This window comes from Nomia melanderi, chromosome 10 (genome assembly GCF_051020985.1).
Source record: "Nomia melanderi isolate GNS246 chromosome 10, iyNomMela1, whole genome shotgun sequence".
Classification (NCBI taxonomy): Eukaryota; Metazoa; Arthropoda; class Insecta; order Hymenoptera; family Halictidae; genus Nomia; species Nomia melanderi.
In genome coordinates this window covers 6591314-6618852 of record NC_135008.1, presented here as the reverse complement: position 1 = coordinate 6618852, position 27539 = coordinate 6591314, and the positions used below count along the sequence as shown (strand labels likewise).

The 27539-nt window shown below is 45.3% G+C and overlaps 2 protein-coding genes across 2 annotated transcripts; one reads left to right on the top strand and one right to left on the bottom strand.

The window, feature by feature from the left end:
• The first annotated feature begins 952 nt into the window (after positions 1-952).
• LOC116429713 (O-acyltransferase like protein) lies at positions 953-21626 on the top strand. The gene is made up of 11 exons (XM_031982967.2): positions 953-1429; positions 11557-11768; positions 13400-13617; positions 14251-14342; positions 14836-15029; positions 15246-15581; positions 15895-16094; positions 16323-16455; positions 16672-16861; positions 17737-17879; positions 17997-21626. The coding sequence occupies exons 1-11, from the start codon at positions 1024-1026 to the stop codon at positions 18564-18566; spliced, it is 2694 nt and encodes an 897-aa protein (XP_031838827.1). The 5' UTR covers positions 953-1023; the 3' UTR covers positions 18567-21626.
• Positions 21309-23405, bottom strand: Pban (pheromone biosynthesis-activating neuropeptide). Its single transcript, XM_031982968.2, has 3 exons — positions 23254-23405; positions 22794-23033; positions 21309-21967 (listed from the first exon to the last, which is right to left on the bottom strand). Exons 1-3 carry the CDS (start codon positions 23348-23350, stop codon positions 21723-21725), a joined length of 582 nt encoding a protein of 193 aa, XP_031838828.1. The 5' UTR covers positions 23351-23405; the 3' UTR covers positions 21309-21722.
• Positions 23406-27539: the final 4134 nt, after the last annotated feature.

The following is a 27539-nucleotide window of genomic DNA, read 5'->3' as shown; positions in this document are numbered from 1 at the left end:
CCCTTCTTGGTAGCGGGGGCGAGGTTCAGAGTTTGCGAAGTGGCAAACACAGGGATTCCCTTCAGACGCGGTAAACTCGCTCACGACCAAACGCTAACAATAACCGTGTCCCTCGAAATACCTGGGTTAAACTAACTAACAGGCCATTCCGAGAGAAAGTTCAAATGACTAAGTAGTCGAAAAGTCCAAATTTCCTTCAAAGATGGCTAGTCACGTACGTGCAATAAACCGGGTCCGGTGAGACGGGTATAAAGGAATTACAGTAATCCCTCGATTAACCCTCAAGATACAACCCTAGAAAACAAACCATCGAACGAGTCATTGTTCAAACGAAGTATCTTCGATAACTACGAAGAAGAAAACATGCGAATGAAAATAAAGATTCACTTGAATTTCAAGTAAAAAAAAAAGCCACCTCGGTCGAAGCGATAACCGAAAATACGTTCAACCACTTGAAATCTAATCGACCACTTAAACCGTCTCCGGCCATTCGAATTTTGCAGCACTTATTCGACGACGAGCGTATTACATTTCCCAGTTACACAGCGGCGGCACGATTGCCGGAGTATAAAACACGTTCGGAGATTTTCTTCGGAACTTTTATCGGGAGATCGCGATCGCTCGCGAGAAAGAGAGAGATCGTCCGAAGGGAACTGGTTAATTCGCGGTGACACGAAACGATTCTGTCAGGGAGCGAAGACGAGGCAGTGGACGATGAACGTGGATCCGCGGATCGGTTCGGTTCGGTGCAGATCGACGGAAAAAGTCCGTCGAAAGGCCGGAGGAAGTAGCGGCCGTCGTGGTCGTCTTTCACGCGGCGAGAATCCCCGTTCGATCTTTCCGATCGTCGAATTCCTACCACGGTGGCACACACGCGCGCTCCCACTCTCCGGTCCGGCGTGCCGGGAGGAGAGACACATTACGCGCAGCGCGTAATCCTCGGTCGCATCGATAAGAGGTGCCCATCGGAGTCGAATGCTCTTACCCCCATCATCGTGCCAGCGCCACCAGTAACATATATAAATGCACCAGCGATTGACAGAACGTACAGTTCACGTTTTGACGTCTCGTACTTTGCCGCCTCCTTTGACGCGTGCACACCTAGGCCACCAGTGGACACGTGACCCGTGCGGCCGCCACGTGCTTCGGCCCCGAAACACGGACTATATTCCATCGAACGCGACCACGATGCGTTTCCTCGTTCTCGTCGGGCTCTCCAGTGGCCCACGGCTCTTTTCGCCGGTTCTCCTGCATCTTCTGGTACTCGTCGCGTCCTCGGAGAACTTCGCCGGCGCAGTCAGACCGGAAACCGTCCTCGAGTTCCTTGCGAAACCTTTCGCACCCTCCGACGGCGCGTCCGAGCAATGCCTCCGGGACAGCGCCCTTTATTTGAAAGAAGTCGACCGCTACACACCCTGGGCTCTTCAGAGTAAGTCGATTTTTCGTTTATCCGATCGTTACCGCGTACACTTTCACCGTAAACTTTCACCCGTCCAGGGCCAAGTTTGAATCGAAGTTAACGAACCCTAGACCTAGCGAAATGGATCAGAGTCACTGGTTCATCGATTGATCGTGACGGTTGCGCGTTGCTCTTTTTTTTCGAACGACTCGAAGAGCGTAGATAACATTTGGATGCGCGGTTTAAAAGTCAGCAACAGGAACTTTCGTTCGAAAAACAATGGTCACCGATAATTCGACGCTGATTGCGAACGGTCGGGCGTGTCACGAAGTTTAAGTGTCAACTTACTCAGCGCACGCCGAAAAAATACGATAAGAAATTTGGCTGTAACAGTTTTGACTGTTATGTCAGATGTTGAAAGTAAACACGTTGTAAATGGATCTTCTTATCTGGCAGAAGATGAAACGGGGCTTTGTGGATCGAAATCTTCTGGCAGAATACAGAGTAGCATAGGTTTCTGTGGATATCTATTTCCGTAGCTATCGACAAAGTTACACCGCCTAAAAGAATTTCTCCCAGTGCTAACGGTGCTCTCGAAAGACGCGTTATTTGGAAGAGAGAGATACGTAATTGTCATGACGTCGATCAATTACAGTTTACCGGTCGATAAAGTACTCAAAGATATATCGAAGGCTCGATCGAGCCTTTAAGGCGTGCAATGGTGCGTTGATAAGCAGCGAGCAATCAGTTACAATTTAAACAACTCGTTTGGTACATTCACGGCAACAATACGATCGGAATCAAATACTTTTTCTCGGATGAATCTTCGGTAATCGGAACTTCACGCTCAGCTGTAATCAATTTCCAAGAAGAGGGAACTTAGCGAGATCGCCCTAGCTTCTGCATTCTGCCTCGGTAGTTTATCGAGAGGCTACATGATTCGCGAAGTTTTTCGAATGCGCGGCTCCCCCAAGAACGCGGGATCACGAGGTGTTTGATTCTTGGAAAGAAGGTCGTGTTGATCTGTTCGTATCGCGGAGAAGAAAAGAATCCGCGATGCATCATCGCGCTGTTCAGGAGTTCACAGGTTGGGTTGGTTGACCGAATTATCGAGCAAGTTCGAGCTGCATTGTGAACATGTCGCAAGCATGCAAGCGTTGGTTCGGTCGTGTCCGCTTCCCTCCTCTTATCGGATTAACCTAGAAAATTCCAAGAGATTTCAATATCGTCCATAGGAAAATCTGCCGGTGCGAACGTGGAATAGTTGCAATTGAATCGCGACGCAAGCTACGTTCAATTACCCTGACAACTCTATTCCGAGGAGAAACAATTCGGACCGATCGGAAGGCGGTGTCATTTCAGACGATTCCTCAGAGTTCTCGTACCGATCGAAAGAAATCACGCGTAATTTGACGAAATCCAGAAAAGAGAATTACATCCTCGAACGCGCGCGCGATACGCGAAGATAACGCGTAATCGACGTCCGAACGGGTTTTCCAACGAGAGAAAAATATTTTCTTTCCACTGGGTGCAATTGCCTCCAGATAATGATATTTTCCAGAGGTTCGGCAACCAATTTGAAATCGGTTCGATCGACGTTCACGCCCGCGGAGCATGGAGATGACAAAACGCGCCGGTTCAAACGGGTCTCCGACATTTGAAAGTTCTTAGCGAGTGAAAGATTTCAGGGGACGCACGCGAAATTTGAATTCAAAGACCGGATTCGAGTGAATCCCCTCCCGACGGGCGAGGCGTACGCGCCAGCGGCAATAGTTGTACGTTTTTAGGACACGTATGGTTCTTTTCGGCCGGCACCGATGACTGATGCAGCCGGTCTCGGTTTCGTGGATTGCTCAATTGGTTTCGCGGGTCGTTGACCCCTCTCACACCGGTCCTCCCGAATAGAAAGCGAGCAGTAATAGAGATCGCCGCCATAAAAATGCTTCGAGCGATCGGTCCTAACGTATTCGCGCGTGATTATCTAACGACGCCGGTCTAACGGACTCCCCGATATTCGAGAGGAACAATTGGATCGAAAGGGAGCCGCAGACGCGCTCGTAAAAGTACCGTTTCACCGATCCGTCCGCATCGGGAGCAGCGGTTCCGTTTTCGAAATTTCGAAATTTCGAAAGAAAATGAAAGAAGGTGTCGAAAGGTTGCCGCCTGGATTTCTCCGCGTCTCCCTTTCTCTGTCCGTCTCTCTTCTCTATTCGTTTCTCCGTGAAACGATTTCGCAGACTCGTCTGGCCGACGAGAGAAAGACAGAGAGAGAGAGAGAGAGAGAGAGAGAGAGAGAGAGAAAGAGAGGTCCTTCACCTCTAGCATGCTATTTTGAAACCATCCAAAGAATTAGATAGCGATTCGAGTCACTTTTTCCCCGGCCGAAGGAACAACCTGGCCCACAAAGGGTGAACGATTCTTGCTGACATTTAAGAAGAAAGGAACCGACCGTCTGTGTACAGTAGGTGAAAGGTACACCGGATGACGAACGCGGTCTCGAACGAAAAAAATTTTGGGAACTCCCACGGACTAGAAATTTCATTTTAAGCGGTCAACGACCGCTCGTCCTGCGTTTTTAGTACGAATCGTTCGATGGGCCTGTTTCTTTCATGTAAGACGAGCATTGTTCGCAGCGGGGCACGGGCTCCACGAAGTTTCATCGGTCGTTTTACCGTTTAATCCGTCACGTCGGCCGCAAGATTTTTCTTTTTCGTTCGGACCGCGTATTCGGCCGTTAAGCCGTGAACGCGATTCCCCTCCCCCCCCCCCCTTTTTCCCTTTTCTTCTTTTTTTAAATCCGCGCCCGGCGTGCGTCACCGATGAAAATATTTTCAGGACACTTCCGGGGAAACTCCGTTAGTTGACAATAACGCTCCGAAAATAGTCGATACATCGGCATTGACCCCGCCGAACCGCGAGTAGAAGATTATCGTTATCGTTTGACTTCGAAAATTAACCGAGTTCCCATCGACGAATTACGTGATTCAACAACAATGATGCCTTCATGTAGCGCCATTTGTAATACTTCCAGAGATTACGTTCCTGCGGATGTCTACTGCACGCGCCAGCTGAAGGTCAAGTTCCAATGTTACGAACCATTAATGATCGTGGAAACCGTTCCTCGTGGAAATTCCATGGAATTCACCGACTTTCACCCTGCGATCCCGACCGCTAAAAATTCGCCCCTCACCGGAAGCGCGCGATTACTTGGTCAGTTTTTGGTGTCGGCCACGTTACCCGTCCCTCTTCCAATAACACAATTATTTCTCGCGCGATCCCACCCGGGCTCGAAGTACACGGTGCGAGACATTCGTAAAAATATACCGTCGAGGTGACTTCGATAGCGATTCGAAGATTGCAAGTTTTTTCTCTCCGCGAACGAAGTCGAAATTGCGCAACGTTTATCGAATTTCGCTCGAAATTTCTCCGTCTCGACTTCCGTTTACGGCCGTTCGATTTCTCGTTCTTTTTCCCCCATTTTTTTAATCGACCAATTTCGAACGGAACGCAATCAGCTCGTCCTTCCTCAACGCGCGAAGCGTACGTACGTGACCGTGTTTATAGTCTTGACTGTAATCGAACTAATGAAGACGCCGATACGGCGTAAGAAAATTATGCCGTGAAACACAACAATGTCATCTCCGTATAAAAACAACATTAGCCGCTCGTGTTTTCAGTGGTTTTACACATGCCGCGCGCTCCACTGACCCGTAAATCCATTAACACCCCGATAAATGGAATTTGCGCACTTGCTGCCGATACTGTCCATTGCACATCGCTTCAATTGCATAACGTTCCGCGCTGATATCCGACCCACGCTTCATATTTATTTCCAGAAAAGAAGGTTCGAGTGTTCCGTCGAGATATCCGGCGCGTTCTTTCGCGGTGTTCCGTTTCTATAACAAAGGGAACGCCCGGCATTAGCGATCACACCAGCTGCCAGACGTTCTCTCAGAACATGGCGAAGTTGCAGGCCCGGTGATGCAACACCGATGACATTGGCGTTCAAAAAGAGAAAAGACGGAATCTCGCCGGCGATTACGATTACATAATTCGCCGTGATTTTTATTTATAAATGTCCGCCTCGTTTTCGCGACGCCTTGTCGGCGGCCTCGAAATCTGCCGGAAGTGCTCGGATAACCCCGGTGAATCCGCAGAGATGCCCGTGACACTCGTTTAACGAGCTTCTTTACGCGAAAGTTGCTCCTTCGGTCGCAGATAAACATACCTGAAGCAGTTTCACGCGATGAACTCAGGAGACCCGCAATTGAAGCCGACCGTCGTAAAAATAACACGGTATCGCTGTGAAAATATTTCATACGCAGGCTAAAAGAACGATTCTTAACGCTCGAGCTACCGGATTTCTTCTTTTACAATTATTTCGAAGACACAGATCATTCCTCGAGAGATTGATCATTCACCTGATTCACCGATTCGCGCGTTCTAAAGCACAAGTCAATCGAAAGTTTAGTAAACACCGCTCGGTACTCGAGTCGCTTAGAAGACAATGCGGTTAAGTCGATTCTTTGATGCTTCCTATGAATAGATAATATTCTTTCTAGTTGTTAAAGGATCTACTCGTTTCTTCGTTTTTCCTAGGTCAGAAAGCCCTTCTTTCGTAGCTTCTGAATATATTGTACAATCATTTCCGAAGCCAAAACATTCATCTTCACAATTTTTCTTTCTTTAACCGCATTGCCTTCCGAGCGACTCATTTTCCGTTCGATCGTTCTATCGTTGGTCCATCGGGATAGGAGAATCTTAGATTTCCCGATAGTTATTCGCGAAACGTTAAATCGAAGGATCAGGTCCTCTCGTCGAACAAGGCGAATCTACAATGACGCGTCGGCTATCGAGACTCTCACTTTCGAAACGATCGGTATCGCGTTCTAGCGATGTTGACGCGCCAATAGTTCAAGATTCGCCTAAATATAAGCGGCGATCGGATCGAGGGACTTGTTGTTACTTGAACGTATGAATGGCAAGAAAACAGATTATAATAGCGCATGCGAGCTAATTCATCGAGCCGCGTATCTCCGCGCTTCTTTCCGCTAGCCGACCTTCCATTTATCTTGCTGGCGTTTCGACAAATCGCAGCTGCACAACAAAATAATAATCGATACCGCTCGTCTTTTCTCGATTTATTTTCGCCGAGCGACGCGTCGGCTGATCTTACTAGCGAGCCGCGGCAGTCTCTCTTAATCGTGAAATTTTACCTGAGCCGAACGAGGCGAGAAATTCGAACGAATCTGTGAATCGCGGTGCGCGCGTCACGGGTCGCACACGAACTGGGTCAACAAGGAATAACGTCGGTGCCGATGACCGTCCTTGTATATCGGAGCCGGTCTTTTTGCTCGCTGACCGATGATCGATCGATCTTTCCTCTTTCCGACACCAACGCGTCTCTTAAGCTTCCTTCACACGGATCGCGATCGGCCGAGGTACTTTCGGCTGCATTTTCCAGATTCGATTGCTCCGTTCGAAGAAAGAAGTAAACCGTTACAACGTTGAACCCTCTGTTGGCAGATCGTTTCTCGCGATTATAAGAAAACGCGTGTAGAATAAAATGTTAATTAATTAACAAATACCCACCTGTAAATACAAATTATCCAATAGTTTTAATAATTCCATCGAAGCGAACATACCTTGTAACTTTGGAATTACAATGACGAACTTTCAGGCCTGAGCGTATAAAAGTTGAAGTTAGTTAATTTTCTTCGCCACTTTGCCGTGCAAGATGAAATAAACCAGCAAGATGCTGATATATTGCTATAAAACATGAAAGTCATACGGGTTCATAGAGGGTTAACACGTTAGCTTCCGAATTGCTTGGAAACGATTATAAGACGATCGATGTCGAATGAAGACATTCAGTAACGCGAGTAACCGGACAATACTACAGCGTAATAATTGCGATACTAAATCACTGATTATTGTTTCCAGTTATATAAAACCGTCGCTGTTCCGTCCCAGAATAAATCGCAATTGGCGTGTGCAATCAGCGAGTCCAGTCGCATTCCGGCCGAAGGAAGTTTAAATTGTCCGCGCCGGCTCGGATAATTACCAAACATTGTATCGTGCCCAGTGGAATGCGATTCGAAGGTGTTCCTAGGTACGATCGCGCTGATTCGCTCTCGCTGGTAGCGCCGGAATCACCGTGCGGTGTGTTCCCTGAAATTTTCATGACTTTATCGATCAGATACCTGTCGAATAACTCAAATTCCGCGTACCGATCGCGCGGCGCGCGGATCCAGGGATCGTTCTTGCGAAACTGCGCGTGAAAAAAATGGAGGATCAGGCTGTACGCGTCATGGCGCGGTTCAAGGCTGGTCGTTTATGCAGCTCTCCTTTTTTATTCCGAAAGAGGGACGCGGTGGATAGTTGAACGCTGAACGACGCTACGGGCAGATGAATTATGTTGATGCAAGAAGTGTCAGCGCCGTAGATTTAGAGGACCTGCCGCCGTCGCCGCCGCCGCCGCCGCCGCCGCTCCCGCCATTGCGCCGCTCGACCGCCTTACGAAAGTGCGCCGCTCTTTTTTGGATGCGCGTTTTGGGTTTCGCAAGGCCGCACTTTTACCTGGACGTTTCGACGGCGCGTCCTTCGGTTATTCGAATCTCTTCTTTTTAGCATACGCCGGGGATCGGCCGAAAGAGACGAATTGCACCCGACGTTGACACAGATAAACCGCATATCGTTTCGGAGAGGAAGGTGCGCGCATAACATTTCACTTCACCTTTGTCGACTCGCTCCTCGACGGCCGGCACTATTTTGTGCTCCGTTCTAAATTGCAAACACAAAACAGAGAATGCGAATCGCGCCTCGAAATGTCATTAACCTGTGACCCGAGCGGTTTTAACCTGTGATCGAGTTCGTCGGCGACGCGCGAAAATCAGTTTGGCGGTAATCAACGCCGCGGGAGACGCGGTCCTGACACCGTTCGCTGGAAAAACGAGGAAAGGGAAAATAGAGAAGTTGTTGTTAATCTCGCCTAGCAAAAATGCTTCAGAATGCAAACAGGAAAAAGGAGAGATGACGTCAATGTGTAGAATACGACGCAGATAGTAAACGATATTTCCAGTGGCGGCAAGGGTTAATAACACATCGTTCCGGGAGCCGGAGATTTATTCAGATGCGCATTTCCAAGGAATTGACATTCTAAGGTCACGAGTTCGTTTGCTTCCCCGTCGATATCTTCATCGATGACGACCGAGAGCGATCGGCGTATCGCGTCTCCGCAGCCATTTTCCCTTCTTCTTTCGCGGCAGGCGGCGGAGCTGGAGGATAATCTGCCGCCAAATCGAATACAAGCGCCGTTCACATTTGTCACGTTGCTCCTCCGCGATTTTTCATTTGACGCCACCCTGGCTGTTTGTCGCGCTCCTCGCTTACGCGTGCGTCTATTGTAAAGCGTATTCGATCCCATCCGAGTAAATATATCGATAAAAAGTGGCGTAGAAATCAGAATCATCCGTTCCGAAGGACGCACCGTGCAAAAGTCCTACTTGAAAACAATAAAACCGCGACGGTCCCGCGAACCTCGAGCGAAGGTCGATCGTGATTCTGCAAGTCGATGATCTCGAGATCTTCGGAGGAGGTAGAGGACTCCTGACGTCGTAGAAATCTGCGCCACGAACGAGCATGTGGAAAATTTTGTTCCGCGAATACTTCGGAATCGAGAGTTGCTCGACGCGTTGGCTACCGCGGGAACCTCGAGTCTCTCACGTACTTATTACAAAGAATTAATTAATAATTCTTCCCTCAATCGGTGAATACTTATTCATCATTCAATCTTACATCTTCGTCGTGTCGAAGCAAACGGTGAAACTGCAACGAAGTTAACCCCTTGCCCTTGTTTCTCAGCTGTAATCATCGCAACGATGTCATTAATAATTCATCGAGAAAGGAGACAAATTCTATGCATATTCTATGCCTACTTTTGCTCTAAAGTATAATCATTGGTAACAGAAAAAGGGCATTTCATTCGAATTCACAAGAATTGAGTAATATTTACGTTTATTAAATTCTGTTTGAAATCTTCACCATCGCACGTTATTCCAAGGCAAGGGGTTAAGCAGATTCCGGCGAGCGTTTAACTCCGCGAGCACGGATAACGCCGTGGCGAGCTCCGCGATTCCACCCATTAATTCGGGGAACTAATGATTCGATTGGTCACCCATCGACGCGTGATTATTTGCGAGCGATCGCTCGCAAATGGCTCGCGGGCCCGCGCGTCCTCGCTATCGGGCATCGCTGAAAAATGCCCGATATCGAAGCCAGATTTTTCCCCGTCCGCCCTTATCGACCGACCCGTTTCGCAATTTTGCGTTACCGCGCAATTCCCGTGCGCGTATCTTGCACTTCCGTATATGCAATCGTTCGCAAACACGCCTAACACGACATTGGGCCATTACGCGATTCGCGCTCGCGAGATCGAAGGGAATGACGAACCGTCTCGATACGAATCCGTATCGAAGAGACAACGATACGTCCAGTAGATTTAACCCTTCGCGCGAAGATTGCTTCGAAACACCAGGAACCTTTTCAAATACGCTGAACTATTAACACTAGAACTACGAGATGAGTCAAAATTACAATTATTCAAAAAACAATAGATCCTTCTCTAAGAAATTTCTACAGAAATTGTTTTAATAGTACGCAAACTAAATTTTGAGTGATCGATGTCTCGATAGATGCACTCTTGGGGTTTCTATAGAAAAATTTTGGAAAGTCAACTTGACTGTTTGGTAGTTCTAGTGTTAATACTACAAAAGGAGGAAACTATAGATCGATGTTTCGTTACTTAACACGGTAAAGGCCGGAGGATTTCGTAGAGAAAAATAAGATGGAAATGTAATATTTGATCATTCGATCGAATTGCATTATTATCGCACGTTCATCTAGCTGAATGTCATCGAATTAGATGGCATTATTTAGGATATAGAAATGTTTTTAAACAATCATTTAATTGAGTAATAGTAATTCGATTTGGTTGGAGGTCACCGGTGACCCCCACGACATTCATCGTGTTAACTTGCCCTATGATTTCTTTCTGAACTGTGATCGATCTAACTACTTTGTTATTAATGATTCATTGAAACTATGGTATAATCATTGATAACACAGGAATAATATGCAGTTTGCCTTCAAACATATTGAATAATATTTATGTTTGTTAAATTCCGTTTGAAATCTTCACCGCGAGTCTGACACGATATTGTAGGGCAAGGGGTTAATTAATCGGATCACTGTGGATATTGGACACCGTGAATACGAAGACGTTCGTCCTGAAAGGGTTAAGTCAGAAACGAAGCGGATTCCTGGGAACGAGTGCCGATCCTGCGTTGGCATTTAACAATCGGCTTTACAACAAATCGAATGGAACCGGTTGATGTTGTGTCGCTGAACGCTCGCCGCTTCAAGGAGTTCTTCTGTCCTCAATTTTCTCGATGATAACAGCGCTCCGTATTTTGATTTCACGCTCTTTGGCATTTCCACGGGAATGAGGAGTTCCTTTCGAAGGAATTCCTCGCGTTGCCGTCAGATACGAGTTCTTAGACCACGGGAACCCCCCTTAACCCCTTCGGGAACGAATATCGACGATATCTGTTCCCCAGCGATTAGTCGAATGATTTAAATAACAAAAGGTCAATAGACTCTGCTCTAGAGATTCTAATATTTCAGTATACCAGGTACAATTCACCTTCTTTAAAAAATTCCTCGTCCGCAAAGGGTTGATCGTTTTTCCTAGCTTCAAACTTAACACATTGCGCGCCGGTTCCGCAATAATGCGGGATCTTTAGTTCATCGTTTAATTATTAGATACATGTACAACACAAACCCAAAGTGAAATTAAATCGAATTCCTTATTCTCTCTCGTAAGTTACAAATTTCGGTTCGACTGATGTTTAAAAATGTATCAATATACCCACCGACGCTCGCGTTCCTGGTAGCTGAAATTTAGCCGGCGTACGTGTCAATACACCTTTTCGCAAAACTCTTCTCCTGTCTATTAACGCGCAACCCATTTCGTTAAGAGAGAATGTTTGAAAACGTTACGGCTTGTCGGTAAAATAAATGGAAATTACTGCACGACCGAGCAAGAAGGAGCGGGAGGAATTACGAGGAAAGTGCAAAGACCTTCTTCTGGATTCCAGTGTTCGACGCGTCCGTGAAAATTCCATCGGGCATAATCACGGGCAATTACAAGCAGCTAGGCAATTACGACGAGTGTCTGCGAGTGAAAAGCGGACACGGATTCACGGGGAAGGCTTGCACCGGCATGGTGCAATTCGACATCACGGGAAGCCGCGGCGAGCATAGCGAACCCGATATAGGCGATCTACTTCTTAACGTAGCCTTTACATCGGTGAGTGAATCTCGATTCAATATTCAATTCGATAATCTATATTACACGTAAGCAGATAAGTCCCGACTAACTGACTGACCGACTGTTTCGTCAACGCCGATCCGAAACCATCGAGCCTTGGAACATAGAATTTAACCCTTTTAACCCTTTGCACTCGGAAGTTTCTCGCTAGAGATGTTTTTGACGAGGCGAAGACGATATTCTTTGAAACTAACTCGAAGCGAAATAAGTACATCGAGGAATAGAGCTATTTTATTCCAATATTTCACAATCAAGGCATTATACAAAGTTCAACATTATGTATCAGATTTTAGTTTTGCGTCGAATCAAATGACTGGGAGCCTTCCGAGTGCAAAGGGTTCCTTAAGGTATCACTTGTTTCTTTATTGAACTTAATTTTCAACTAGGTGACAAGGAAATTGATTTACAATGGAAATTCTGCGAGAAACTGAAATAATTTTCTTATAAATTATCATCGAAAGCCCGCGCGGTTTCTTTGTTATATTTTTACATTGAAGTATTCGAATGTCAAAGTATTCCTTTGAATAGAAACTTGTTTTCTTTGAGAAAGCTTCCAATTGTTTTATTATATACGTCTAGATTTGTATTGTATCTGGTTGAGAAATGACGGAGGACTAGCGTGCAGCCCGTCGAATATTTGTACCGGTAATTTTAGAATTTCTCTCGACCGACGGTCGCGATATCGCGCGGAGATCGATCGAAAAACATTCGAGTTTTTTGCAAGGTGAAAGAACATGTAAGAATCGTCCCGGTGCAAAGTACATTGGAACGCGCAGTCTCTGAAGAACGAGACGGCCGACGGTGTCGAACGAAAAACGCTGTTGTGTGAAACACGCCGATAAGACGCTTTATTCGTTCATCACGATAACGCGCTTGAACTCGAATTCATTTAACACCTTTATCGGTCATTGTTCGGGAACGACGTATCGCCGGCCGATCTTATTAATGATTACCGTTATCGACGACCGTCGCTGTATGCGCGCACCGAGATCTTCTATCTTTGAACTCGAGGCACTATTATTAGCGTGAATGGACGCGGCTAACGTCTCCTAATCGGATCGGATCGATACGAATTTTCATACGTTCCATCCTCATACAGAGGGAACCATTATCGATTCTATCAACCTTACAAGATAAACTAATCCGTTCGACGATCGAGTTGTCCACAGGTCGAAATGATTAACTTTAACCGATTAAATCGTTTGCATACGTGTAATCTCGTTAACGCGTTGAATGCAGCACGATTTCATCGTACAGAATACTTCAAATGGAAAAATATAATATTAAATCATTCGATTGAATTGCATTGTTATTCTTGCATGTTCATGAATGTCACTTCATTAGTTAGAATTATTTATAATATAGAAATGTTTTCAAATAATCATGGTTTAATTGAGTAAACTATATAAATTCGATTTAGTTGGGGGTCACCTCTGTATTTTCCATTGAAGTCGAGTTAACCGATTTGACGAACGAACGACTCGACACGGCGAACATTGAATTATATTATTCGTCGATCTTCTTGGTGTTTTCGGGATTAGTTTCTATTCGAATTCTTCGTAGTCCGTAAGTAACGATAAAAGGATTGACAAAGAGATTGATTGATTCAGGGAATAAAATGGAATTCAGAGAAGTCCGTGATCTACGAGTGGATGTGGTGCGTCCCGTCGAGCTGCAATCACACGGACGTCCAGGAGGCGCTAGAAATCGTCCTCGACCCTCTCAAGGTGGAAGGTCGCGTGGACTTGGTGGTGAAGGTTCCCGAGAGCTCCTGTCGCACCGCAGAAACGGATCGACCGGTCTTCGACGTAACCGACTGGATTTACATGTAAATATCGTTATCGGGTTGCAACGGGTGCGGTTTTAGTATAGAGTAACGCAAGATCAACGGATTCGTTGTTTGTCGCCGCGATTTCGAGGACAAAGCCGGGAGTTGTGTAAAATTTTCCGGAAAAATTTATCGCCGCGGCGGTTGCGTCACCGCGGCAACGCGCGTCAGATCGCGAGCATGTAAATGCACGCCAACGTTACGAATCGATTATTATAGCCCGTCCGCGAGCGTACTTGAAAGCGTTCGCTGGAACCGACGAGGAATTATCAACGGTACTGTATCGGTTGACCGTTGTTTCCCCGTTCGATCGCATTCGCGCGCCGCCCAAACACGGGCAATCCCGTGTTTATCGCTCTCGATCGCGTCTTTGTTATTGTTTCGAAAAATTGGGACACCATCGAGATTATCGAGGCACAATCTCGCTGCTGAAGAGGCGAGCAAATAAGTTTCATACGTTGTCCAGCTATTTCTCGCCACGGAACGGGGGGGAAAGAAAAAGAACGACGAGGAATATTTCTCCGTGCGTCGTGCAACGCGCCGCCGGAGGAATTTCCCGTGGTCCCCGTGAAACGCGGTAACTCCTACGCCGACACGCCAACGTGCACGATGCATGATAATGTTTAATTGCAGATCGATCCTCGCGATATTCGCAGTGATCATAATTGCCAGCACGAGTTACGACATCGCCAGGCAAGGCCGTCTGAGCACGTTGAACCGAAAAGGTGGGTTGCTCGTTCACGTTACGTAAAACGATCGTTCCCCGCGAGCTCTGTGTGGGTCAGCTTATCGATTCTTCGCGGAACGATGTCAGGAAAGCGATCGGATCGCGAGATCACGCGTGACCGATAACGATTCTTGGTCGATCGATAACGATCAGTGTTAAGGACGCGGTGTTTGCCTAATCCATTTGCCGCGTGCTCGTCGATCCAACCGGTTTCGATGCTCGTTCGACGTTCAACCCTTTCGCGGACGAGCGCCGACATTTCGGCGAATATTTTCATATTCGGAAGACTAAGTCGCAGCTGCGTTAGTTACTCGAACAAGAGGTCAGCGCATAGTTTCCTTTTCTATCGTTCAAGCGACTGACGTATAATTTAGCTGCATCTGCCGAAGGTCTCGTGTATTTCAAAGAATCTTCGTCCGCGAAGGGTTAACGCGCAATCGAGAGAAATGAAACGAGATCCGTGGGTACCAGCGATCTGTCGCAACTTTTAGACACGAAATACGTGCTCTTCACTTCCTTCTCCGTCTACACCAACGGGAAGAATCTCCTGAACACGGACAGGTCCAGGAACTCCATAAAATGTCTCGACGGACTGCGTTACCTCAGCATCTGCTGGATAATCTGCGGCCACACGGTTTACTCCGAGATCGTCGGGCTGAAGATGAACCTCAACGAGGTCCCTATGGTAAGGATTTACAGTAGAATAACAATTGATTATCAACGAACCCGATCCACTCCGCGAGCCATCGTGCGAACGGGAGCCTGCGAAACTCGCGCAGTAGTACAAGTCAATTTTCGTTCCTCCGCGGGACGAAAATCTTCCGCAGAACCGTGTGCTCGTGACTTTCGATTCCTCCCGTTGTTCGGCGAGGAAGCTGATTCGCTCCGTGCAACGTTTCAGATGCACTTGAACTGGGGCAACATGCTGGTGCTGAACTCGAACATAATCACCGACTCGTTCTTCCTGCTGAGCGGAGTGCTGATGGCGTACACGATGATGACGAAGAGCGAGAAGGACCCGAAGAGGCGTCTAGACGTGATCGGCCTCTACATGCATCGGTACCTGAGGCTGACGCCCGCGTACGCGATGATGATCGGCTTCTACGCCACGCTGTTCTACAAAGTTGGTACCGGGCCGCAATGGGACCAGTGGGTCGGCGCGAACAGGGACTACTGCCGGGAGAACTGGTGGACCAACCTGCTCTACGTGAACAATTACGTGAATCTGCCCAGAATAGTACGTACGATGACAATCGAACGGATTGCATGCGCTTATGATAAACACTAGTGTATAGAGTACGAAGCAGAGAGATGTTCGCGAGGATTTCGGAATGATTTATTGTCAATTTGTCCAAACTGTCAAGAGTAGATATCAGTGTTCTGTTCAATAGTTCACTGGAGTTATTCTGATAAACGTCTCCACGAAGATCCGCCGTTCGGCGGTGATAGTCGTTGAAAGAAAGTTCGAGTACAGAGTTTTTCCGTAGCTCGACGTCCACTGGAAATTTGTCCTGCACACGTGAAACATGATTGGCTGCTTTTCGTTTCAGTGCTTGTCACAGTCGTGGTACTTGGCAACCGATATGCAGCTGGTCTGGCTGTCGCCGATATTTCTGTACCCCATGCTCAAATTCACGCGGCAGATATTCTTCTGGATCGTTATCGCAATCGGCTTCGTTACCTCTATCGTCATACCGTTCCTAATTACGTTCACCCTCAAGCTGTCCGGTACCATGCTCTACTACAAGGAGTGAGTACACAGAGTTTTAGGAAACGTCAGTTCGTTTCGCTCGTCCCCCGCGGTTATTGCTTCCACGTCTGATTTATTTCGTTCGAGATCACTTATATCGCGCGAGCGGTCCTCCTGCGGATCGTACACGGGATTTATCAGTTTTGTTCGTTGCGAATTTCGATCCCCCTCCGACACGGCGACCGATGTATCCCTCGCTCACGTTCCCCGCTTTCTCTTTGCGATCAGGTCGAACGATGTGGCAGAAGTTTACGTGCAGATCTACACGAAGGTGTACAACAGATACGGATCCTACGTGATCGGACTGGCCCTCGGATACATATTGCACAAGACTCGGACCAGGGTCATCAAGATACACCCGGTAAGCATCGCACGTTCCGTCCGGCAATCGGTGTTTTCGCGAAACCTTCGAGCAGCTTGCCGTTCGTTTCAACGCGCTGCAGCGGGAAAGTTCCCTCGCGAGGATTCGGCGTCGACGATTACTCGTCGATAATGGAAAACTGATCTCAGTACTTAACACACGTTTTCTGAATTTATCATCTTTCTCGTTAGTTTGCTTCATTCGTTTGGTTTACAGATGTACGTTGCCTTCGGCTGGGTGGTCGCCATTCTGTCGGGCATGTTCGTCTTCGTCGGCCCACGGTGGATGTACTTCGAAGACCATGTCTACGATAGGCTGGAAGCCAGCTTCTACGCAGGCATGCACAGGCAGGTCTTCGCTCTGTCGATCTCCTGGATCATTTTCTGCTGCGTTCACGGATACGCAGGTATGATTTAAACAGTGCGTGTTAACTCTTCGCGGACGAAGATTCCCTGAAATGTACGAAACTATCGGCAGATGAAGTTAAATTATATATCGATTTCTTAACCCTTAGCACTCCAGGTTGTTCTGTAATCTGTCAGCAGCTGCAACTAATTTTTATAGTATTCCCAGCGAAAATTAGAAACGCTATAACATTTCTTCGATCTTTTGTTTTCCTTAGGACAAAATTTGGATGTGTGGAAAATCGAGTTTAGGGCAGTTTCTTTAAGATTCATTAAAATATTTAATATTATAACTGGTGCGATGTTGGAGCCTACAGAGTTCAAAGGGTTAATTAATAGGAAAAAGGGAAACCACGTGCTGATCTCTTGCTGTTCGAGTAATTCAATCATTTGTTCGCGACTTAGTCTTCCAAATATGAACATCTGATCTCGCCGGAATGTCGACATTCGTCCGCAAAAGGTTAACTCTTGAAATTTTCGAATAACCATCGTTTAATCGAATGAAATATAATAATTCGATTTGGTTGAGGTCACCGGTAACCCCCGCGGCATCCAACGTCTTAAAGCTGATTTAGTAACACTTAAACCGAAATACAAGCCAATTGAAATCTTAATAAATTCACGCTTATAGCTTTTATAAAGAAATTTTAAAAAGACGGCTGAAGTGCTCGATAATTCAAGTGTTACGCAATAGAGAATAAGGAAATTATATACTAATTTCTTGGTGTAAGTAGTTAAATTACTTGTTTACAACTCAGTATCCCAAAGATGTAAGTTTAATCTCAGCAAAATGTCGACATCCGTCCGCGAAAGGTTAAACGTCGGTGCGTAAACTGTCATGAATCCCGAATATTTAGGTCCGTGTATCTGTCCAAAGGTTTCCTGAACCACTGTCTTTCATGGAGGGGCTGGGTTCCCTTCAGCAAATTGACCTACAGCGCGTATCTGTGTCACTACGTGTTCATGCTGTCGAATGCTGGCGCGGAGAGAACCAGCACCATACTCAGCCCAATACAAATCGTGAGTATTCCGAATTCTCCTTCTAGAAGAACTTCCAAAACCCCAACAATGCGAGTTCGATCGAAATCCAGCACCACCGTCGAAAACCTTCACACTCTGAAATCCTTCGATTTCCAGATTCGGAGCTTCACCAGCAACCTGTTCCTCACGATGCTGCTGTCAGCGGTATGGACTCTCTGCTTCGAGATGCCGTTCATGACCCTGGACCGCGTGCTGCTGACTCGCCGAGAGAATCAACCGACGTTGAAGCCGAACCAGGGGAAGATGTTCGGGTCGACGGATTCGAGCAAGGAGATCTACCGGTCGACGAACGAGTCGTCGTCGACGATCTCGCAGGGCTGCGAGGACAACTTCAATCAGAAGTCCGCCGAGGACAGCGTCTATTGCTCCGCCGGGGACGTCAGCTACGAGCAGGCGATTTACGCGTCGGGCTCCTCGCAGGACCTGAAGTCCCACGCGAAGGGCGACAGGTGTCCGTTCATCTTCGTGATCGGCAGCTCGGAGGGCGGCGACACTTGGCCGAAGTCGAGGAACGTCCACCAGAACAACGGGTTCGACGAGGACTCCGACGACGCGTCCCAGTCGAAGCTCGACGTCCGGTTGGACCGCGGCTACGAGTCGATCCTGTGCGAGGATCCGGTCAGGCAGGAGGACGCGAACGAGTCGGACAAGATAAACAACAGTTGATGGAGCGAATCGTCCATCGGGTCCGAGCGCACTTGCTGGACAAGTGATAATTTATGCGACGGGGGGAACGAAGTCAGGGAGAACGGTGAACGCGCCGACGACGGAGATACCGGCGACAACGAATGGAGCTTGCTGAGGGAAACGATGCGTTGGTACGATCTGCTGATACTGATCGTCTCGGAGATGATCGACAGCTTGGTCGAGCAGCTCGCGCGGACCCCCGCGGCGCGGATGCTGAGACGCGTGTACGAGCTTCGTTGACCGCGCGAGACGAGAAGAGGATTATGATATTGTACAAATTTGCGGAATATGCTTCGTTAAGGCCTTCACGCGTTGCGATTCGGTGTCGGAGACGAGTCGGACTGTACTCCACGGTGAAGGGGAGTACTTAACCTCTTTAGTGCCGGACGAAAGAATTCTGCCTAAGTGAGGAATACCGAAATTGATGTAATCCCGTAAGGGTTGAAAAAAGATCTTTAAAGAAAAGTAAAAATGATGTCTAGAATATTGAGAAAGGATTACGCTGTGAAATTAAGGGAGAGAATTAAATTCCATTTCAATATTTCTTGAAAATCGTACTAGTAATATTGATTCAGTCATCGGAAGAAATGGAAATGTCAGTTTTCTTGTATAAACAGTATTTGCGAATGAAAAAGATCATGGTTTGGCCTTAGCTTGATACAGGACACGTAGTGTGAAGCATAAATATTGCTGTTCCAGTTATTTGCTACGAAGTTACTTATAAAAGTAACTATAAAATGATTCGTAGCGAATACCTTATCCAGGGTGTACAGTTTCGGTATCATCGCGAAAGATAACGAAAAGTTGAACTCGTTGAAAGTTGCTAAGAGCGATATATCGTTGTTCGGCATTGAAGGGTTAAACGTTAGTATTTACAAGTGAAGAACGACGTTCGGACGTTTCTTCATCGTTTCTCAAATGCGAAACAAGAGCTGAGAAATATTACTTTGAGACATTCGAACCGATTCGCCTCGATGAATTTAGGTCTGGCAATTTGAGCGTTGTACACGTATCGTAACGCGTAGAAGCCTTTAACGATTAGAGTGTTGTCCATTGTCGTTGTAAATATCGAGACAGGGAATGTCTTCAGCGGACAACACGTTTGCTTGATTTGGAAAGCCGACGTTGATTCGTCGACGAGTCCCGGTGGAGTAGAGGTTAATTAAGTCGTCTTTCATTGTTTCCGATCGATCCGCCGATAGCAGAGTCTGAAGAAGGCTCATTCTCGAGCGAGTTACCTGATCCCGCGAATAAAGCTTGTTAATAATTACCGCGCGCACGATGTTGGCGTTTATTTTTGTAACTGGTCGTTGTTAGCCGTCGCCGCTTCGTGGTTTTAGGATTAAGACTAACAGAAAAACCTGCTAACTTTGTTACACCGTATTTATAAAGCGAATATTATTTAAGCTACCTGGTAGATCCGTTTCGTTCTAGAACGGATAACATAGAGGATAACGAACTAATATAGTCAGTGATGCGTTTACGGAGCACAGGCTACAGTATTATGTGTATAATTGAATCCTGTGATTACACGGTGCATGTTTCTAAATACGATCCCGTCTTGTAACGAGCGTGACGTTGAATATTTTCGTAATTACTAACTGAACCTAACGCTACGCGGACCACAAACTCACACGAGAAAAGATTCCTGTCGTCGCGTTACGTCGCGTTTCAGCGAGAATAAAAGAAGAACCATTCATCTCGCATTCCGATTTATTTCAGCTTTATCCTCTCGCGGTTTCCGTTCCCGCCGCGTCTTCTATTAGGACTTTTACTCGTCGCACTCCGCGATCCGAGCAATTCGAAAGGGAACAATATCTTCCGGAAAGAAGAGAACGGAGGGCAGAGTAGAAGGGCGTGAGGGAAGTACAAGACTACGCTTGTAATTCCTCGACCGGAACTAACGCGGGCCATGTGGCAGCGTAGACTCCGCTCGTAACCATAAAGCTTGGAAACACTGCCAACAGATACAAGTTAACTTTCCGGCTCTCTTTGCTCGAGTAATCATTTACTATCGGAACGGACAGGAATAACACACCGGCGCCGACTCTCTCGCGCGAGCTTTCGATTATCCCTCACTCCCGGAAACAAGAATTTTCTAACCGCATTCTTAATTACGGTCTGCTGCAGTTTTAACACCTCGCGGATGATTTTTTAAATTATTCATACATCACCGAAGGTGCTGAACACCTTTTGAGGTTTTAACTTAAAATTATTTTAGTTCAATAATTTTTTCTCAATTGAATTTTTGAAAAAATTGAATTGAAAATTTCAGAAGCTGCCATTTGACACCTTCGGTAGAAATAGTGTTAAAACCCTGTTTCGTAGAAAAGTTAGGTTATGCAACGAAATCTTAAATACAGGGAAAAGAACATATCAATTTCTCGTTATTTAATATGTTGACTGCCACGAGAATTTCGAATGTTTTATTATAGTAAGATTTATTCCTTTACAATAGAGGAAAATAGTATTAAATATAATTATTAATGTTTTAGTATTACAGTATTCATATTACACTTCCAGCTTCTCTCGTTACTAAATATTTTGATTCAATATCAATGTTCTTATTGTAATTGTTTCCAAGCAATTTAGAAGCTGCGGTCATCGACCACCGTGGCAGTCAACGTCAAATAATTAAATTATTCATTCGCAGCTTAATTAAATATCCAAGCTCGGAGCCTCCATTATGGCGGCATTCGGGAAAGGGTTAACCCTTTGCACTCGAGAGGCGACTCTCAGGTGCGAGACGATTCGATACAGTGAAATTATAAATTTTTATATTTGCCGTTTAACTTACACTGCATCAATACTTGAAATACTGAAAGAAAATAGCTTTGTTCCCTAATTTATGTATGATTTCTTGATAAATTCATTTCAAAGAATCTTGTCTACGTCTAGTTGGAAAGTATTGAATATTTCAAGTGAAAAACTTTCGAGTTCAAAGGGTTAATTCTAAAAGAAAAAGGACGAACCGACTGGGTGGTGGATCGAGAATCAAACAACTCGGAGACGACGGTCGAAATTGAAGGGAACGATGTCTTTTATAATACAAATAAATACAAGTCCTTTATTCAGTTAATTACACTATGTCTTCGGCTATCTGTCTTCGTTCCGGGCGGGTCAAAGCGAGCAGTCTCAGAAGCGTGAGTCGTCGGCGTACTGTCTAGGTTTGTTGAAGATGCTGTACAATTGGCGGCCAAGCCTCGGCGATGGTGTCCAGGGCAGCCGACGTCCTAAACGAGGCGCGAATAGCGGTGGGAACAGTTGCTCCTCGGCGTACAGCTCGTCCTGATCCTTCGGGAATCCGTACGAGAACAAATCCTCGCCGGAATCACGCCCTAACCGAGGAGTGAACTGAGTCGGTTGTCGTTTTTCTCCACCTGGAAGGTCATCGTCGAGAAAGTTTCACGATAAAATGTGTTTAGCTCGAAGTCCCCTATTTCTAGAGCCATCGACGAGATGTGAATTCCACTTTGATGAAGATAGATGCAAACTTGACGAACGTCGAGACGTTTCTTTGGCGAGAATACGCTTACGCTCGGAAGCTTCGATAGAACCATATGCTTTTGTCTTCTTTAACATTGAAATTACCAGATGGGTCAGAATGATCTTCTTTTTGCAACGATTCGAAAGATAGATGTTTCTTTGAGAAATCAGTGAAAAAATTGATTTAGTAATATGAAAATTGAGTTATCAATTAAAGTCGCAATAGATGCGCTCTCGAAGTTTCTATAGAAGTTCCGAAAGTCAATTTAACTGCTCGTTTCAGTGTTGACACGTTGACTCTATGGTGGTCAATAAGAAGATTGATATCGAATAAAAGTCTTTAGTAACAAAAGCAGGTAGATAATAGCGTAATACGAGTGCAATACCAAATTATTACTAATTACTTCCAATACCATTTACTACGAAGGAATAAGGATTGCTATACCAAAACGCTCGAAATTCTCGTGGCAGTCAACGTGTTAACATTAGAACTACCGATCAATTCTACAAATTTCTTTATAAAAACCATGTTCGTTCACTGAGATTTCAATTGAGTTGTATTTCAGTTTCGCTATTACCGAATTAATTTCGTTAATAATTTCTCGTACAAGTATCCGCACCTCTTCAGTAATTGTAAAAGGAGAAATCAGAAATAAGTGATTCACCCATCCAGTTCTAGTGTTAAGAAAATCCTCGGGACTTCAAGATCGCGACGTATACCTGGAATGGTGATGACTGCCCAGCGGCTACCGTCGAGAATGTTCGCCAGAGCATCGAATTCCGGGTCGGTTTCCGACTTCCTTCCTTCCGACCTTCGTCGTCTGCCCAAACGCGGTCCGAACCACATGCCTCCGGTGATATCCTGCGGGGTGCGTTTCACGCACTTGCCGTCAGTGCAGGGGCCAAACTCATTGCCCGATGTCCTATCATTCGCGACGCTGCTCGGCGGTTCTCTTCCCACTGATAAAAGAGAAATTACACATCCCCGTAAACCACATTTCAGCACATTCGAACCTAACCGAGACCTTCACCGTTCTATCCGCACGGATCGAAGTTACGAATACCAATGACTCGAAGAATTTCTCGCTAGAAACCTTTAGGATTTCGTTACTCGCGATCAAACAGGTGATCCCGAGTAGTTCCGCCGTCGGATTCTTCGTAGAAGAGGTAAATAACGTACCGTACTCGCCGGAGGTGCAGGACGCCAGGCAGAAGAGGCAAACCAGAGCGCAGATCGTCGCTAGGCAGAAAGGTGTGAACACGCCGGAACCGATCATCGCTTCTTCGAGTGCACGGTACCTCGAGACTTGTCGTCGAATGATGTCGATACGCTCGGGTTCCGTGGGTTTTATAGGGATGCGAGCCACCCTCCCGGGTTGCTTACGCGCGTGATTGTCCACCTCGTTCCGTCCTCCGCCGAGACTATTTTTCTCCCTTTCTCTCGTTCATTTCATTCGAGTCGCCGATACGCAAACATCAGCCCCGCCGGGGCCAATCTCGCCGGCCCATTCAGCGATTTGTCTCAATTTCGATCCGAGATCCATGGTCCTCCATACCTAATGAGGATCCCGGCTGCAGGATGCGCCCCGGCGTCGGGAGAACGCGTCATCCGCCCCCGTACGCCTCCATCCCTGCATGTCCGGAAACCATTCCACCGCTCGGCCCGGCCGATCCTCCGGGATTTAGAGGAATTTCGCCAACGTTCGCCGCTTTCCCTCCTCCGAGGGGTGAATTACGCGTTCGAGTAACGCGGTCCTGTTTATCTCAATCTGTAGGAGCGTTTCGGTTAGCCGTACTCCAAGCTTCCCTCTGGAGCTCGTCCCTGATGCTTCTACAATTCGAACGCAACGCTGTTTGCACGGTTTACTTGTATTTTTCATATCCTCGCGAATGATATCTTGACATCGAATTTCAGTGGGTCTTCGAGGAAGATCGGGGCTATCGTTTCAAAACGAAAACGTTGGTTTAACCCCTTGCGGTAGCATTTACTTTCGTTACCAAGCTCGGGTAACATTCTACTATCGACGATTTGGAAGAAGTGCAACAAAATTTTCCATTCTACTTGAAGTAGAAATTTCATTTGGAGACGATACACTGATAACAGCAAAATAGTTTGCTTTGATCCGCGTGCAATGAACAACATTGATTGTAAAATTGGTCTAGAAATCTTAAAGATGTCGGCATTTCGAGATGGAATTTTTGTGTCGGAGACTAAGTCGGAAGCAAATGATTTAATTAGTTGAACAGCGAGAGATCAGCACGTAGTTCCCTTTTTTCCATTAATTGTGCGATTGATATATAATTTAGCTTCATGCGTTGAAGGTTTTATGTTTCGAAGAATCCGCGTCCGCACAGTGTTAAGGAGCTTCGCTAAGCAATTAGGGGACATGATTGAGCATAGGCGATTATTCACGATTTTCCAGGGTCCAAGCGGAGATGAATGCACATCGGGTGACTTGCAACGATTCGTTCGTGTCGGAAAATCTAACGGGCAGGCGGAATCGTTGGAGCACCCTCGCGTTTTCCGCCCCCTGTCGGCTGGAGCCAGCGCAGCGGGCGTCCCGCGGCACAATCTGTTCTCCATTAAGCCTGTCAATTAACCAATTCAATTTCGGGATCAACGAGATCGAGGCGGGCGGAAAGTCGATCGGCGTTTCGCATAAAAGCTCGGCTCTGCTCCGCGATTCGCGCATTGGCGGCTGACCGGTCGGCGAGGACGCAACTGGATTTGCGTTTAACACGTTGAACGCCGCACAATTTCATAAAGCACGATACACAAAATAGAAAAAATATAATTGCATCAGTTAATTGTGTTGTATTATTATTATTCCGCGCTTATCTAGCTGCATGTCATAGCATATAGAAACGTTTTCGAATAATCGTCGTTTAATTAACACTAGAACTAGTATATCAGTCGAAACGACAGGTTTTGATTTCTGTGTTTCGCAATTATTGATATCTTAAAAGCATCGAATATTCGAAATGATCTTGAAAATAAATAGTTTCACTTGAACACTATAGTGAATGTCTGAAGAAATTGAAAATAATCTATTGTTGGAATTCTTATATGGATTACATATTAATTGTATTAGATGCTCGGTAGTTCTAGTGTTAAGTGAACTGTAGTAATTCGATCTGGTTGAGGGTCACCGGTAACCCCCATGGCATTCAATGTGTTAACCCTTTCGAGTCGACCTTCGAATACGTAAGTCAGAGTTGAAATTTAAAGTGACTTCTTTCGAGAGTCTCAATCGAAGAACTGCGATGCTAATGCACCTGTTGTAATAAAATTCTGTTAAACCGTGAATTCCCGTTTTTTTAAACCGTAAACCATGATGTGATACTTATGTGAACCGTTTACAGTGCGGTTTTAAAGTTTTATTACGTTTTAGAAGGTAGTGGAACAAATGTGTACCAGCTGTCTCGAGAGGGTTAAGGAACGAAGGAAATTAGGTTAATCAATTTAACACTAGAACTAACGAACACTTAAACAGTCTTTTTTTTAAATCTCTCTACAGAAGTTATAAACGTGAATTAATTAAGATTTCAATTGCTTTAGTAATTTCTCAACATGTTGACTGCCACTAGAATTTCCAACGTTTTGTTGTAACAATACATATTCTCTCATAACAAAGGCAAATGGTATTATTATATTATTAATATTGTGGCAAATAAATATTAATGACTTGGCATTACAATACATGTGTTACAGTATCATTTAGCTGTTTGTGTTACTAAGTATCTTTATTCGACGTCCGTTTTCTTATTGAAATTGAAAGGAATTTTGAATTTAGTGTTAAATGATATTAAATGATATTAACACTAAAACTACCGAGCAGATAAATTGACATTTTGAAACTTGTGTATAGAAACTACAAGAGTGCATCTATTGAAACTTTAAATGATTTACAATTCGGTTTGCGTATTAGTAAACTAATTTCTCTAATAATTTCTCAGAAAAACATTCGTTATCTTTTTAATAATTGCAAGAGGAAGGAATCAGGAATGGATCATTTTGACCCGTCTGGTAGTTTTAGTGTTAACCAACGACGTTAACCAGCAAAGTATGGTTCGCCGATAGCAACAGAAATAAATTACAGATAAGTTAACGATCTTCCGAGGATCGCGAGTGTCAGCCTCGAATATTTGCGGGACATTAAATCTCGACTCTCGGACAGAAGACATAATCTATGCCAGAGGAAAACGGTATTGTTTACGCACGACGTGCAGTAGTTCCGAAGCGTAAACGGCTCGGGAAGATTTGTGGTGTTACGAATCCGGTGCACCTCGTTTGTTCCGTTTAACATTCTAATCGCTTCGAGCTGAACGTCCCAACTATCTGTCGTCTGACTTCTTAGATACTTGTTAGAAATAACACTAAAACCATCAGACAAGTCGAAACGTTTCTTTAGAATCTCGCATCAGAGACGCGCGAGTTAAACTGTCTTTTTGAAATTTCTTTGTATAAACTAAGTGGTCCCTTCTCATTGCAATTACTAAAAAGATAACAGAAGTTATCTGTAACAATTTATTAACACTAGAACTACCGAGCAGTTAAATTGTCTTTTTGAAATTGTTCTGTAGAAACCTCAACAGAATTATTGAGAGTTCAGTTGGTTTGCAATTCAGTTTGTGTATTGCTAAATCAGTTTCTCTAGTACTTTTTCAGAGGAGCATTTGTTATATATTGAATAACTGGGAAAAATGAAATCAGAAATGGGTCATTTTTACCCATCCGGTAGTTCTGTTGAAGAAATTGATTTATCCACACGCAAAGTAAACTGTAAATCGATTAAAATTCTCAATAGGTACACTCTTAGAGTTTCTATGGAGAAATTTCAAAAAGTCAATGCAACTGCTCCGTAGTTTCAGCGTTGATGCTGTATCGATTTATCTAAGCGAACAGATCTTAACACAGGAACTATCCGACGGGTCAAAAGGATCGATTCCTGATTTCTTTTTCACAATTATCGAGAAGGTAACCATCGCTTCTCTGGGAAGTTACCAAAGTCGATTCAGTTATGTTTAAACCGAGCTGTAAACGATTCGACATTTCAATAGATTTCCCAGAGTTCTCACTAGGAAATTAAACCAAGTCGATTCCACTGCTCGTCAGTTAACCCCTTGACTATTTACCTTCGCTAAGCTCGCGTGACATTTTCCTATCGACAATTTAGAAGAAAAGCAGCAAAATTTTCCATCCTACTTTCAGCAGGAATTTCATTTGAAAATAATACACTGACAATAGCGAAATAATTCTATGAACATTGGTTGTTAACCAGTTAACCGTGGAATTTAGTTTGAAAAATCTCTCATTGTGCGCGCAATAAAATTAAATAATGAAGTGTATACTCGTTAAATGCAGGCAAAATGCACTTAAGATATATCCCAACGAAAAACTAAAGCGAAACGAACAAGAATTACACGTTTGTCTCAAAAAATACATAATCCATCGTTGAAAAAGTT